The following is a 14,784-nucleotide window of genomic DNA, read 5'->3' as shown; positions in this document are numbered from 1 at the left end:
TTAGAGTACCCCAGTTCTGTACATAGATTTTTACTTACACTTACTTTAAACCAGTGCTGCACTCTCTCTACTTTGACTAATATCCCTGAGTTTGGAATCTCCCTCATCTGATTTCTCCAGAGAATAAATCTCCACCAGTCTCCTGTTGGGAAAATCTAGGGTAAAAATGGTAGCCAGCTAACCTGTATGTAGATTTCCAGTGAGTGCCCTGTTTTCAGATCTATGGCTGATACCTGCCACAGACATATCTGGTACTTCAAATACAGAGGTACTTGTGGGGTTTGAAGGGCACAGTGTTTACCAAGTTGTCTGTAATTCCCACTGCAGGTTATAACTCTTCTCTTAAGTAATTTATCTGCTCTCTTTGATCTTCTATAAACACATTGAAATCTCTCATACACTTTTGTCTCCTATTAACTTTTTAAAATTAGTATTTTATTTCCTTTCTGTCATTTTAGAGATATTTTGAAGGGGAGAAGAGATAAACATCTCAGTGGATAAACATCCACCACTTTTTTTAAAGATTTTATTTATTTATTTGACAGACAGAGATCACAAGTAGGCTGAGAGGCAGGCAGAGAGTGGGAGGGAAGCAGGCTTCCCGCCGAGCAGAGAGCCTGATGCGGGGCTCGATCCCAGGACCCTGAGATCATGACCCGAGCTGAAGGCAGAGGCTTAACCCACTGAGCCACCCAGGTGCCCAGTCTACCATTTTTTTTAATTTAAAGATTTCTCCAACAAGAGACTGGATATTTATTCTCTGGAGAAATCAGAAGAGGGAGATTTCTCAGGGATATCAGCATTTTCAATAAGCTTCCCAGTTGAGTCTGAAGCATATTAAAATGTAGGAATCACTGGTTTAGAGCTTGAAAGGGTACGGGTTATACCTGGAGTAAAGCCTTTGGCTGATTTTCAGGTATCTACTCTTAGTACTTTCTTATCTTTGGATTAAATTAGGTCTTTGATTCCTTTTGACATCAGGAGATCCACCTTTCTCTCTGCTTTCTCTTGCTTCCTTCAGCATCCTTTTTTCATAACCCAAAATAAAAAACATAATAGTAAAGAAAAGTCTCCATTCAGCAAATCTGGTTCGTGCCCACTGTGTGCCAGGCATCGTGCTTGGCACATCATATTGCGGCTATGATAATGAGCAAATTAGACACAGTTCCTTCTTCTAGAAGTTTAGAGTCTCATTAACCCTTCCAGATGATTGCTAAACTTTTAAATTGTGTGGTGTTTAGGGACACCGGGACAGACCAGACCACTATAAATAACAAAGACACTCTTATTATTTGGGAAATTCTAAGAGTTTAGAAGTTTTCTCCCCAGCCAGGAACCCAGGACAAAAACCAGACAGATTCTTTTTAACAGACATGCCTTGTTTTATTGTACTTCACTTTATTGTGTTTCTCAGATACTGTGTTTTTTACAGATTGAAGGTTTTTGGCAACCCTGCTTTGAATAAATCTGTTGGTTCCATTTTTCCAACAGCATTTGCTCGCTTCATGTCTCTGTGTCATATTTTGGTAATTTTTGCAATATTTCAAACTTTTTCATTATTTTATGTCTGTTATAATGATCTGTGATCAGTGATTAAGACTTACTGAAAGCTCAGATGATGAATAGTATGTTTTAGCAATAAAGTTTGGTTTTGGGTTTTTTTGGGTTTTGGGGTGTTTTGTTTTGTTTCAGATTTATTTTGGGGGAGGAGCGGGAGAGAGAGTCTTAAGTCTTAAGCAGTTGGGGGAGGAGAGGGAGAGAGAGTTTTAAGCAGACTCCATGTTGAGTGTGGAGCCTAATGCGGGGCTTGAGCTCACAGCCCTGAGATCATAACCTGAGCTGAAACCAAGAGTTGGATGGTTAACCAGCTGTGCCACCCAGGCGTCCCAGCAATTAAATATTTTTAAAGACATGTACATTGTTGTTTTAGATATAATGCTATCGCACACTTCATAGACTAGAAAATAGTGTAAACATAACTTTTACATGAACTGGGAAGCCAAAAAATTCATTTAACCTGCTTTATCGTGATGTTCGCTTTGTCACAGTGGTCTGGAACCAAACCCGCATTGTCGCCCAGGTATGCCTGTATATAGAAGTGCTACCAGTTTTTAAAAACTTTCCCTACCCTTGATTGGAAAGTTCAGGTGTGTTAACTCTACAGTTTATGCCCTAATCTTAAATGGTAAAATTTGATCACCTCCCTGCCTTCATTGTAGTAGAACATTTACAGTCCTAAGGGCAGAGACAGTGGTCACTTCAGAAAAAATGTGATGTTCAGAGTCCTAGAGGAGTCAGTGGAGACAGATTCTTGACACTTCTTTCCCTAGGTAAAGGGTCGTGATAAGCATATCAATAATTTGAAAAAGAAATGTCAGAAGGAATCAGAACAGAACCGGGAGAAGCAGCAGCGTATTGAGACCTTGGAACGCTACCTGGCTGACCTGCCCACCCTGGAAGACCATCAGAAGCAGAGCCAGCAGGTAGCAGCAATATCTGGGCATACCTGGGGCAAGCAGGGAGTAGCCAAGCAGGGGCACTGTCTCAGCCTCTCCTGTACACAGTTACACTGTGGTTTCCTGAAAGGAAAAACCCAAAGGAGTCATGTCCAGACTCACATGTGTCAAGTTTGCAACTCAACTGCCAAGTTTTTGGGATACCCAGACAGTCTTCCTTGGCTTGTTGACCTGAGCGTGGGATCTTATCTCTCAGCTTAAGGATTCTGAGTTGAAGAGTACAGAGCTGCAGGAGAGAGTGACTGAGCTGGAGAGTTTGCTGGAGGAGACCCAGGCAGCCTGCAGAGAGAAGGAGGTTCAACTGGAAAGCCTAAGACACAAAGGAGCAGAACTCTCCACTAGACATAGGTAAATACCCCAGTGTGGCTGAGGAAAAGAGCAGAGCTAAGTTTACCCCACTCACTACCTGTGTGACTTTGGGCAAATCACTTTACTTTTCTTTGGAATGTGAGTAATAGGAAAGCTGCTTATGGGTAAGGAATAGGTCTTTGAGATGGAGAGGGGAGGATGTAGTGGTGCAGTGGGGGCTTGTTACTGTATCCTTTGGAAGGTCCAACCTAGTGCTCCAGCATAATACTGGGTGGTAATTTCTGAGCATGTATGTGTTGAATGAAGGGAACCACTTTGTAAACTGGGAAATTAGCTATCTGTATATTTGCAAAGCAGATCCTGGTGTTAAGAACTGGGAAAGGAGGGGGTTTATCTACATTTTGAAGGTTGTAAGATAAAGGCTACCAGGAACATCTGTTTCTCTTCAGCCCTAGGGATTGTTCCCGATGGTCATAACAGGTTCTAAGAACAAAACAAGATGCCATAATGTACTCTCTCAGGGTATCTTGAGAGCTTCTTACATATTAGTTGCAGTTTCTGTAAATGTGATGGCTGTGTTTCAACAGCCTCTTGAACCAAATCCAGTTTCTAATGGGGTGGATTGGATTTCTCATCCCATATTCTATCACAGTGGCCCTGTTTATCTCAGCAGATGAACCATGATGAAAGTGATTGTGGGGATCTGTTGGAGGAGACCATTGGTTGGAGTTAAAAGAGAGATTGGGGTCAAAGTCGACTCTGCCCTAGACTTTGTGTGTCAAGAAAAAAGGGGTTTTTTGTATTTTCCAAAATTTCTGCACTATACATGTATGACTTTTATAATCTAAATACATGTGATGAATGTTTATTTTTAAATATCAAAACAAATATAAAAGAGCTTTGAGCGGGTAGAGAATTGGTGGCACATTAGATAGATGCTGGCCTCTAGAGAAGGGAACTAACGCATTACGCAGCTTGTGTGTGACACACCCTATGTTATAACAGACCTAACATTATGCCCAGCTACAAGTTGGAAGCACCTAAGTGTCTTGCCCAAAATATTCAGTAAATAATGGAATCAGGAGTCAAAGCCACATCTGTCTGACTTCAAAATTCTTAAAGAGGTCACTGTTTTTCAGCCTGCAAGATAAGCAGAGTGTGGAGGAGGCCAGTGGAGAAGGTCCAGCCCAACAGGGAGAAGGTCCAAAGGTGGAAATGGAGTCCTGGCAGAAAGAATGTGATTCCCTTCGAAAGGTGACGGAGTGTGTCCAGGCAGCAATAGAGGGCAGGCTGAGAGGAAAGAAAAGATTGTGTACTGGGAAGGAACCATGAATTTCTGGCCCTGGGCCAGAGCTTTCCTCCCTTTTCTGAGAAGTCACCGCTGCATAATCTTTGCATTTAGGGATTTATCCTTATGACAGGCAAGCAGAGTTAGGGGAGGATATGCTTCTGAACGTCCAAACTAGATGCTCCAAAATGGTGCATTGAAGCTTGGTGCATTTCATTCATGCTTAGGCCCCTTACAGACCTGTTGCATTGGGCAGAGTTCTAACCAGTGAGGTGGCCCTAATTCAGCAGAGAAGAAAGTCTCCAAACCTGTTGGTGAGACTGATGTCAGGTTAGCAAAAAAGAAGACCCAGAAATGGTTCAGAGAATACCTGAGGTCTCAGAGGACAGGAAACTGGGCCTGTTCAGGTTCTCTCCTTAGACAGTCAGTGTGACCAAAGCTATAAATACTAGCATCCATCACAGCCCTGGATAGGATAGACTTCACTAAACTGAATTTTTAGTCATGTCCTTTACTAAAGAACCAAAATATACTCTGGTTATATATGAAGTTCATTCCACCCATCAGGGTGGGATCCCCCTTCCCCACAGTAGTGGTTATAGGTCCACACCACATTCCTGTTTAAACCTCTTTGTGAGTAGAACACAGAAGTGTGAAGCTAGTTAGCTAGGACAGGGAGTCTGGATTATACTTCTGTAAGTAGAACTAAATTGTCTTCACCCCGGTTTCGCTGTTGATTGCTATAGCCAGTGGGCTAATAGCCAGACTACAGATCCTTGTGTAGTTTCTTGCAGTCCGACCTCACCATCAGCCCGTGCTTATAGCCTTCCTTGATAACTTTGCCTTTCAGATTGTGGAGAAGCAACAGCAAAAGATGGATCAGCTGCGTTTACAAGTACAGGTGAGCTGGTGTCCTTGCGATGTGGTACGCAGGACTTGACAGAATCTCTAGAATTTAGCCAACTCTTTATTCTGTGTCATACAATTTGCTCAGTGTTGGGAGTATAGCAAGAATGAGACCCGGTCAATGCTTTTCGCCTACAGTCATTGTGGGAAGGGGTTTTAGCATAGTCTTGTGAGCTCAATGTCCATGTTACTTTGGAGGAACGTGGAAGAGTCACTCAGAGCAGGGGAGGTTAAAGAAGGATTTCTGGAGATGATGAGCCTGGGAGGAGGAGGAAGAGTTAGCCAGGCAAAGAAGAAGAGCTGGTTCGGTTGGTTTTGGAATTCCAGATAGAAGGAATAGTACTGATGGGAACATGGAGGCATGAAACAGAGTTTGCACACAAAGCGGCAAGCAGTTCGATATTGTCGAAGTAAGGTGGTGAATAGCAACTGGGCTACAGAGGGCTTCATCTTTCCAACTAAGTTTGCTTTTATTCTTTTGATAGGTGATGAGAATCTACTATAAAGATGTATTTATTTATTTCAGAGACTTATTTATTTATTTCATAAGCAAGGGGAGGGGCAGAGGGAGAGGGGGAGAGAGAATCTCAAGCAGACTTCCCAGTAAGTGTGGAGGCTGATGCAGGGCTCAATCCCAGGATTCTGAGATCATGACTTAAGCTGAAATCAAGAGCCAGATGTTTAACTGACTGAGTCCACCCAGGCGCCCCATGGGAATCTAGTATAGAATTTAATTTGGATGTGATGTAATTAGGTTTGCAACTCAGGCTTGAGTGTGGAAAGAAGAGTGGCATTTGGAGAGAGGCAGGGCTGGAAGCTGGAGGAATATTGCAAATCCTGGTGAGAGATGGAGGAACCTGGCATAAGGCAGCATAATGAGGAGATGTGAGGGAACAGAGTTAAGTGAATTTTAGAAGGTAAAATTGAGAGGAATCAGTGATTGACAAGATGTAGGGAGTTAAAGAATAAGGAAAAATTAAAGATGATTCTTGGTTTCTATTCTTGGTCAGAGAGTGTGTGTATGTGGGTGGGGGAGGTGTCCTTAATTGGATTCTCCCAAGAAATCCTAGGTAGGTATAAATAAAAAATCTTAAAAATAAAAAAAGGTCGGGGGGTGCACCTGGGTGGCTCAGTGGGTTAAAGCCTCTGCCTTCGGGTCAGGTCATGATCCCAGGGTCCTGGGATCGAACCTCGCATCAGGCTCTCTGCTCAGCAGTGAGCCTGCTTCCCTTTCTTTCTCTGCCTGCCTCTCTGCCTACTTGTGATCTCTGTCTGCCAAATAAAGAAATAAAAAATCTTAAAAAAAAAAAAAAAGAAAGAAAAAGAAATCCTAGGTAAAGCAGGTTTACTCAGGTTGTCTTTGGACTCCAAAAGAGGTTTTCACATCAAAACAATTGAAATACACTCACTCTGAGAACAGCTCAAAGCTGCAATTCTGCCTTTGCCATCATGTGGGTCAGACTGTGTCTGTCTAGTTCCCCTATTTCAAGTCCTGTAAGGATAGTCAAGCCTAGTGAGTGTTTATACCCATTTAAAATCCCAGATTCTTGGTAGAGTTTCTAATGGATCTCACATACATTTCCTGGAACCCACAGGTTCCACAAAGGTTGATAAAGCCCAACACTTAAGTGGTACATTTACCCATGGTGAAATTCCTCAGGCAAATTAAGGTATCAGGTGAATTTGCTGGAATCAGGTAGATTCAAAATGGCCGCCTAGGGTATTTCATGGTGATGAGATGTTCTTCTTTGGCAATTACATTTTTTTATTAATACAAAATTGAAAATTCAGAAAACTTTTAAATACTTGATTCAAGTAAGTTTCAAAATTGGGGGAGGGGGTTGGAATGAATAGAATGAAAGGCAAAAAAATAGCAAACATAAATACCTCCCTCTCCCTGACCCTGACCATCTGTACACAAACACACACTCTTCCTCCCTCCCTCCCTCCCAACTAGATTAGGTGCCTGTGGGAGCCCTCTCCTTCCCTTTATCTCTGTCAGAAGCATTTAGTATACAGTATTCTCAAGGGCTTTGGCTATGAGCTCCTCAAAGACAGGTATTGTTTGTGTCCTCAGTATCCTCAGTGAGTGTCACAGTAACTGCTCAGTAAATACTGAGCTGAACTGAATGGATATTCCCTGCCCTCAAGAAAGTTATGGGGGTGGGTAGGAATCACATGCACAGCCAACGAATGTACAAATGAACCATGACAGAGGTATGAGTAGCAGGGTGAGAGTACAATTAATAGGTTCTGATTTGCAGATAGAGGAAGGCTCAGGTGGGCCTTGAAGATTTCCTGGGTGACAGGCAGGGAAGAGTAGCCTGTGCAAAGGGGAAGGAGAGTACACAACAGCATTGGAGCTGGAGCCTTTGGGAATGAAGGCTTTCAGTCATTTGATGTGACTAGAGTGGAGGCTGTGGGGAAGGTAGAAAAAGATATGGCTAGAAAAGTAGGTAAGGGACAAACTGGCCTGGAATGCCCTGCTGAGAAGCTGGCCTCTAGTGAGTACATGGTCAGTGACTACAGGAGGGTTTCAAAGGGAAGTAGCAGATCAGGGCCATTCTAAGGTCGTCTCCCAGCAGTGTGTGTGTGTTGGGTGGGGCTTTACTGTGTAGCCCAGGCCAGAGGTGATACAGTCTGAACCAGATTTGCTGCTACTTCTGTGTAATCCTACCATTCAGACCCTAGAGCAAGAAGTGGCTCAGGAAGAAGGAACAAGCCAGGCCCTGAAAGAGGAGGCCCAGCGGAGGGAGACAGCTCTGCAGCAGCTACGCACAGCCGTGAAGGAGGTGAGCGGCATCAGCTTCGCTTCTGTGTACTGCCTCCACAAACCTGCTTGCTCTGTGAACCACGTCTCCCATCCCTACTTCCACAAGAGCCCTCATGTCTGACAGTCCCTCCTGAGGTTTTTTGGCAGAAGAATGGGAAGGGACATTGCACTATCCCTTATATTAAAGGTCCTAAGCCCTTCTTAAAATGGCCATAGTTACCCAGGAATGCTTTTTGGATGTGAGAAGTCTGTCTGTCTCCCTGTTGTCTTTCCGTAGCCACAGGTTTGTGGGGTTGGGGAGGGAGGGTTCAAGAAGACTGAGAGCTTGGTGTCCTCATGGAATAAACAGAGCTGTCAGCAAGGGGTGACCAAGTTCACTGACCTACAAAAGAATCTCCGAGCTGGGATTGTCACATGGCCCAGTGGGGGTGAAGGGCTGGGACTAGAGAAGGAACTGTATTCAGTGTCTTTAAATCAGAATAGAGGTAGGGAGGGGAGAATGGGTCAAGGTGTTAAGGGAGAGAGAGGGAAGGAGACACGGACATACATGAGTAGCTGGTCTTTATAGAGAAGCTTGACTCCACTGAGGTGAAGGTGTGAAAAGGCAGGACACATTCTAGCACTGTGTTCTCCAGCTTTCTAGTTTCTCCAACCCCCACCCAGTGGCTGGCTGCTAGCTGTATTGTTGTCTTTCTTGCCCCCTTTATTCCTCTAACACACTCTGATCGGGCTGGCCGGTGGCCACTTTTGTCAGGGTGGCAGGGAGAGATTGAAACCAGTGTCTCCTCAGATTTCACAGTTCACGTTAAGCCTTCTCTAATAGCCTGGTTAACAGAGTTGGCTGAGGGACTGGCTTCAGATAGAGTTCCGAGGGGCGGGAGTGTCTTCTCTGGTTCCTCAACAGAAACCTGGAGGCTGGTGACTCAGAGTCTGCTGGGGAGTGGTTTCCTCTCCAGTGCTGGAACCCTATAGGCCCGACCTACCTACAGGAGAATTTAGGCCCAATTTGGGAATTGGGGGAGTGCTAAGCCTGTTGTTAGGGGTTAGGAGGGGGGTATCACCTGTGACTCATACATAGCCACACACAGGTACAGATATTCTGCCCTTCCCTGGGCGTGGTTTAACATGTTTGCCCATCTATCTACTCAGCTTTCAGTGCAGAACCAGGACCTGATTGAGAAGAATCTGACACTCCAGGAACACCTACGCCAGGCACAACCAGGGTCCCCGTCTTCACCAGACACAGCCCAGCTGGCATTTGAGCTGCACCACGAGTTGGCCAGTTGCCTTCAAGATCTGCAGGCTGTCTGTAGCATTGTGACCCAGAGGGCCCAGGGCCATGACCCCAATCTCTCCCTGCTCCTGGGCATTCACTGTGAGTCTTCAGGCCAGTCTGGGACGCAGGAAAGAGTGGCTTTCATTCTCTTGTCACCCCCACCCAACTTTCCCATCTTTATGGTAATGTGTGAACAAGGCTTTGTAGGCCTGGTCACTGCCCGCTGGGAGTTAACTAACGTGTTTAGCAGAGTAGACAGTAAATCTGTTTTGGAAACAGATCGGATACCTGAATGCAGGACAAACAAAAAATGGCCCTGAGGCAGCGAGTTTTCAGCCCACTATTCCATTTGCTTTTTTAAAAGGTTGCTGTGTCCTGGGATACCTGGGTAGCTCAGTGGATTAAGCATCCGACTCCTGATTTTGACTCAGGTCTTGATCTCATTCAGGGTCATGAGTTCAAGCCCAGCATGGAGGCTGCTTGAAACAATGTGCCATGTCCCCCGATCATGGGCCTCAGAGAACTACTTATCCATACTGTCCCCTCCATGAAAGCACCTCCTAACTGACTCACTAACATTCTCTTGAAATGCTCTCCTACTCAGCTGCACAGCACCCGGGGACTCAGCTGGATTTGCAGAAGCCGGATGTGATCAAGAGGAAACTAGAAGAGGTTCAACAGCTGCGCCGTGACATCGAGGACTTAAGGACCACCATGTCAGACAGATATGCCCAGGATATGGGAGAAAACTGTGTTACACAGTGAAGAATGCTGGGGGTGACACACACTCTGTTCCCCCAGGGAAGATCTGGTCTGTTGAGCACCAGTCTGCCCAGGTTCTGCCCTGACAATCTCTTGCCTCCTGTCTGCTGCTATTCCCGGAGAGAAGGGGTGGCGGGGGTAAAGAACCTGCATCTGGGGCAGTGAGCTTATTAAGGAACTGTGCCTGCCCTGCCCCACTCTGGCTTTGCATTGTTGGATTGCATTTGTCCTGTCATCTGGATTTACCCTTTGAGGGTGAGTTACTAATTAACTTCTGCAGGTTGCCTGATAAGTCCTCACAGACTGTTCCAGCCCCTGGCTGATGGCAAAGTTAAACAGGCTGCTCATTTCCCTTTTCCATCCTCTGGGATGGATCCGTATTCATTCCCACTCCATACCTTGGTCCTGCTGATGGCCAGAGTTCAGTAAAAGGGCATGGAAAGTCTGAGTACCAGTCATGATGGCCATGTGAGAATTCTCAGGCCAGTAGGCCAGCCTGCCTGGGATCTGAGCTGGCTTTCTTGGGTGTTCTTAGGCCTGGTCCCACTGCTGCTTCCTCAGGGCTCTTGTTCTCACAGACACCTCAGGGTGATCTGTTTATTAGCAAAGTAGCCACTAGAATTCTATCCAGGCCTCCTCCATCTGTGCTGTCATGCCATTTTGTAGGATGCCCCACTCTCCAGCTGCCCTGTCCTTTGGGGGCCTGGCCATGTGGTTAGCTCCCTTCTCTTTTGTTCTCAGGCCAGTCAGGTAGCCCCCTTGGAAACTCTTCTTTATGGTTCTGGATTTGAGCAGGATTTTCCCCTAGAATACCACGGGGCAACTGTCAAGCTGCTCGCCGCCTCCTCCTGGTGTTTAAGGGCTGGCTTCCAGCCCTGACTTGTGCCTCTCTTTTGTTTGTGGGCAGGGTCCTTTCCCTTTCTTGCTCTGCGGCTTCTTGAGAGTTCAGAGTACCCAGTATAGTTTGGCTCTAAGGTATAGCTTATTTGCTGGGTTTTGTTTGGGGCCTTTGGATCCTCTGCTTTTCGGTTTCTCTTGCCTCCTCATTTAGGGAGCATCTCACAACACAATTGTTTGTATCTGGTTGTTGGGCTGGCCCTAGGCCTGCACTAGATCTGGAGCCAAGCCAGCCAGGGCTTTGGAAGGGTGTGCAGGAGCACTGAGCAATCGCGGAGCCAGCCACCAGGAATTTGTTGGTAAGCCTTGAGCAGTCAGAGAAGCATCCTGAACCTCACTCTTGGGTCTGAATGAGACTCCTTAAGTGTTTTTACAATTCTGTGTCTTATTTATGGAGTGATGTATCCCTTCCATTCAGAACAGCCCCACCCAGCCGTCCCCCTCAGCCTCTGGGCTCCTTCCTGCCTCCTAAAAGCAGAGCTGCCTGGTTGGTCTCCACCCTGTGTTGGGAGCCCAGCCACCATGCTCACGGGTATTTTTCCTCAAAGTTTATAAGCAGTTATTTATATGAATCCTTGTTATGTCTACTGGTTTGTATTGCCTATTTTGATTACAAAATAAAATATTTAACAAACTCTTCAGTTTTCCATCACCATCATCACCATCCCTTACTCCACCCTTCATTTTGGCTTGTTGGGGCCAAGGGCTGGGTGTTCAGCCAAGTTCCCCAGATGGCAGCAAGGAGGAACCTTTGGCAGGTCCAGCCTCACGGCTGTTTCTACCACTTCCGCTCCTCTGTTCTCTGTGGGGACAAATAAGAGATCTTCCCACACGACTTTCTATTGGGTGAAGTTGCCCCGAGTCATTGAGCAAGTCTGTCATTGGAAAGAGTTTCCGTAATCTTCTGAGAGGAAGTCAGCTGCCTCTAGGTTGCTGTGAGGAGGTGGCTTCTCTGGAGCCAGGCAGGGCACTGTTTGCTTTAGGGAGCTGGGGTTATCTTCCTGGGCTGCCATTCAAGCCCTGGACCTGGGGAGGACTTGTGAGGGGAATCCTGTCCCACCCCAGACAGCCAGCCAAGCCTCCAGATTTGGACTGGTTGCTGAAGTCTGCTCCCTCTGAACCCCTTCCCATTTTTTCTGGGAGCAGGAGCAGCTTTAGAATGCCATCTGGAGTTGAGGTTGAGCTAGGGCCACCCTAAGATCATCTGTGGATATTTCACGAGGGTGGGCCAGGCTCTCAGGAGTGCTGGCCAGCCTCTGCCTCCACCCTTTCTAGAGCTAGCAGCCTCTTACCTTGGCTTCCATCTGGTGCCTTGAGGGTGTGGCCCTGTCTCTGGCCACCACCCTTCCTTGTCTAAACCTGCCTGAGTGAAGAGGAACTTTTGGGGAAATCTTCGGGGGGGGGGGGGCTGTTTTGGTGTGCCATGGGGTTAGCCAGGTGTGAGTGTCACCCTGGGGACTGTGGGAGGGGGGTCCCTTAGAGTGAGGTTCCCTAGCCAAGGCACTGTACGTTCCAAAACGGCCCAAGCCTTCAAAGCTCTGAGCTGCGCTGCGCTATCGTGGCACCAAGGGGTGGGTAGCTGGGTGCAGCTAGCCCAGGGGAGGCTGAGGCGGCGGCCTTTGTCACACCGTCACCCTCCCTTCCCTGGCCTTTCCAGCCACCCAGGCTGCTACTCAGTCTCACACTGAGCCCCAGATCTGGGGAAAGCCGAAGGGGGCGACCTCGCTGAGCCCTGAGGTCCTTGGCGAGCCCGGCCACTGAAGGGGGAGGGGAGGGGGACAGCGGCGCGCAGGGCGGGGTCGCGCAGGCTCCGCCCCGGCCGCACGCCTACCCGTGCCGCCCATTGGTCCCGAGAGCGGTGACTCGCGGGCTGAGCAGGAAGGAAACCGCTCCCGAGCGCCGCGGCGTCGTCTTTAGGCCGTGCAGCTCCCGCTACAGCCGTCCGTCCGCCTGTCGGCTTGCCCGTCCACCCGCAGCATGAGCGGCCTGCGCGTCTACAGCACGTCGGTCACCGGCTCCCGCGAAGTGAGTGCACGCCTGGGCCGCGCTGCCGGGGAGCGCGGCCCGCCCAGTCTGGGCGCTACGGCCCGGTGCCCGAGACCCACCCCCAGGGCGGGGGCAGGACGGGCGGGGGCAGGACGGGGGGGGGGTGGCGACTAGGTGCCGGGCTCGGGCTCTGGGGTCCCGTCCCGAGGTGGGCTCCACACTCGAACCCCTCTTTTGGGCGTCCTGGAGCCTTAGCAGCCCCAGCACGAGCTGCCCACGCCCATCCCGTTGCTCCCACATGCACTCCCTGCAACCCCACTACCACCCCATCACGTCCTGATGGTGCCCTTCGTCTCCTCCAATTTGTGTGTACCTGGGCGGGGGTGGCCCCTTACCAGCGTCCACCCAAGCGAGCCCTGCCTTCCCCTCGCTGAGCTCCTCTCTCCCCCGCACCCCCCCCCGAACTTTATCCCACTTCCCTTCTTCGTTCTGACTCTCCTCCGCCTGGTGGTCCCTCTCATCCTGCACCACCGCAAGCCTGACTCATCGTCCTAACTCCCTAGTGGCCAGAACGCTGGCCCAGGCTGTGGAGGGGGACAAAAACTACTGGCCACAGCCGCTTTCTTTCTGCCCAGGGTTCCCCCGTCAGTCCTCCAGCCTGCTCACTAACCCCTGCCCGCCCTCTACCCCCAGATCAAGTCCCAGCAGAGCGAGGTGACCCGCATCCTGGATGGGAAGCGCATCCAGTACCAGCTAGTGGACATCTCCCAGGACAACGCCCTGCGGGATGAGATGCGAGCCCTGGCGGGCAACCCCAAGGCCACCCCACCCCAGATTGTCAACGGGGACCAGTACTGTGGGGTATGGGCCCCGGGGGCTGGGAGTGGGGAAGTGTAGGAGGACTTCTGAGTCAGAAGTCAGAGTCAGACCTGAGACAAAATGCCAGCACTCAGGTGACCGCCTCTCCCCTCCCCTCCCCTAGGACTATGAGCTCTTCGTGGAGGCTGTGGAACAAAACACACTGCAGGAGTTCCTGAAGCTGGCCTGAGCCCGCTGGACTCCCGTCACCACATACCCCCCAGCCACCGCCCGGCCATGAAGGACCTTTTGACCAACTCCCTGTTATCCTTAAACCTTCTGACCTTGGAATCTTTCCCCCCAACCCAAGCCCCTTCTCCTCCCCTCTCTGTTCAAAGGCAACATTCCTTACCCACTAGTTTCAGAAATTGTCTTAAGCAACAGCCCAAGTGCTGGCTGTCCTCAGCCAGGCCCTGAGGCTGCCACCCTGCCTGGCACTGGCTGATGGGTGCCTTTGCTGGTTCCATTAGCCAGGGCTCTGCCAAAGGCCCCGCATTCCCCGTCCTGGGAGCACCCTAGAGACAATTAAATGTCCCATTCCACTGACAGCGTGTCTGTTTGATATGACCTGGGCTCTTGCTCTGAGCGAGGCTGGTAGATGGGACTGTGCTGAGCCTGTGCTCCTGAGGGCAGCTCGCCTGAGTGGTCTCCCGTGTGGCACCGTGTGTGTGATTGTGCACGTCTGTGGGTGTATGTCTGGCACATGCATAACCATGCGGACCTGTTTCTGGAGCCAGTGTGGGTGGGTCACCTCCTGATTCACACGCAAGTGATGGTGTCTCGACACACTCGGCTTGGTGAGTGTGGCACATCTGTGTGCCAGCTGGTAATGTGTGCCATGTGGCTGCTGACCGGGGCTCCAACAAGCTGGCTCTGAGCACATGTGTCATGGAAGTGGGTTCACCCAGTTTGGGGACAGTGCAGAGTGCAGAGGCTTTTGCAGAGTGTTGAGGAAGTGTCCCCATCTGCGCACAGGGATCCACCGCTGGCATACTCGCACAGGAGGTTCTTTTAGCCCGCTGAGGCTGAGCTGGAGCCCGCCTTCCCTCCACTGGATCTGCTTAGCCCTTCTGGGAAGAAAGAGGAACCTAGAGGACAAAGACCCAGCAGCCAGGCCTGCCAGCTGGGGCTCAAGTTACAGAGGGGGCGGGTCAGTACCGCCCCCCGCCCCAGCCTAGCTGGGCCCCCGGCCTTCCCTGGCGCCCAGCGGGTC

The 14,784-nt window shown here is 49.3% G+C and overlaps 2 protein-coding genes across 5 annotated transcripts in view; both read left to right on the top strand.

Annotated features, from left to right (window-relative positions):
• The window catches only part of CEP85 (centrosomal protein 85), a 32,163-nt gene extending 20,799 nt beyond the window's left edge, over positions 1-11,364 (top strand). For 2 of the 4 annotated variants that reach the window (XM_080800439.1, XM_080800440.1), the window contains exons 8-14: positions 2,331-2,483; positions 2,713-2,864; positions 3,965-4,079; positions 4,964-5,014; positions 7,704-7,811; positions 8,942-9,167; positions 9,673-11,364. In XM_080800439.1, the coding sequence (XP_080656565.1) occupies positions 2,331-2,483; positions 2,713-2,864; positions 3,965-4,079; positions 4,964-5,014; positions 7,704-7,811; positions 8,942-9,167; positions 9,673-9,833 (966 nt within the window). In that variant the 3' untranslated portion in view covers positions 9,834-11,364. Of the gene's footprint in view, positions 1-2,330; positions 2,484-2,712; positions 2,865-3,964; positions 4,080-4,963; positions 5,015-7,703; positions 7,812-8,941; positions 9,445-9,672 lie in introns of those variants that run through there. The other 2 variants (XM_080800437.1, XM_080800438.1) reach the window with 1 other exon arrangement.
• SH3BGRL3 (SH3 domain binding glutamate rich protein like 3) lies at positions 10,426-14,118 on the top strand. The gene is made up of 3 exons (XM_080800443.1): positions 10,426-12,752; positions 13,407-13,574; positions 13,696-14,118. Exons 1-3 carry the CDS (start codon positions 12,705-12,707, stop codon positions 13,759-13,761), a joined length of 282 nt encoding a protein of 93 aa, XP_080656569.1. The 5' UTR covers positions 10,426-12,704; the 3' UTR covers positions 13,762-14,118.
• Positions 14,119-14,784: the final 666 nt, after the last annotated feature.

The sequence above is a fragment of the Martes martes genome (genome assembly GCF_963455335.1).
Source record: "Martes martes genome assembly, chromosome: 4".
NCBI lineage: Eukaryota > Metazoa > Chordata > Mammalia > Carnivora > Mustelidae > Martes > Martes martes.
Note: the sequence above shows the minus strand (reverse complement) of the source record. Positions and strands in the feature narration are given on the sequence as shown.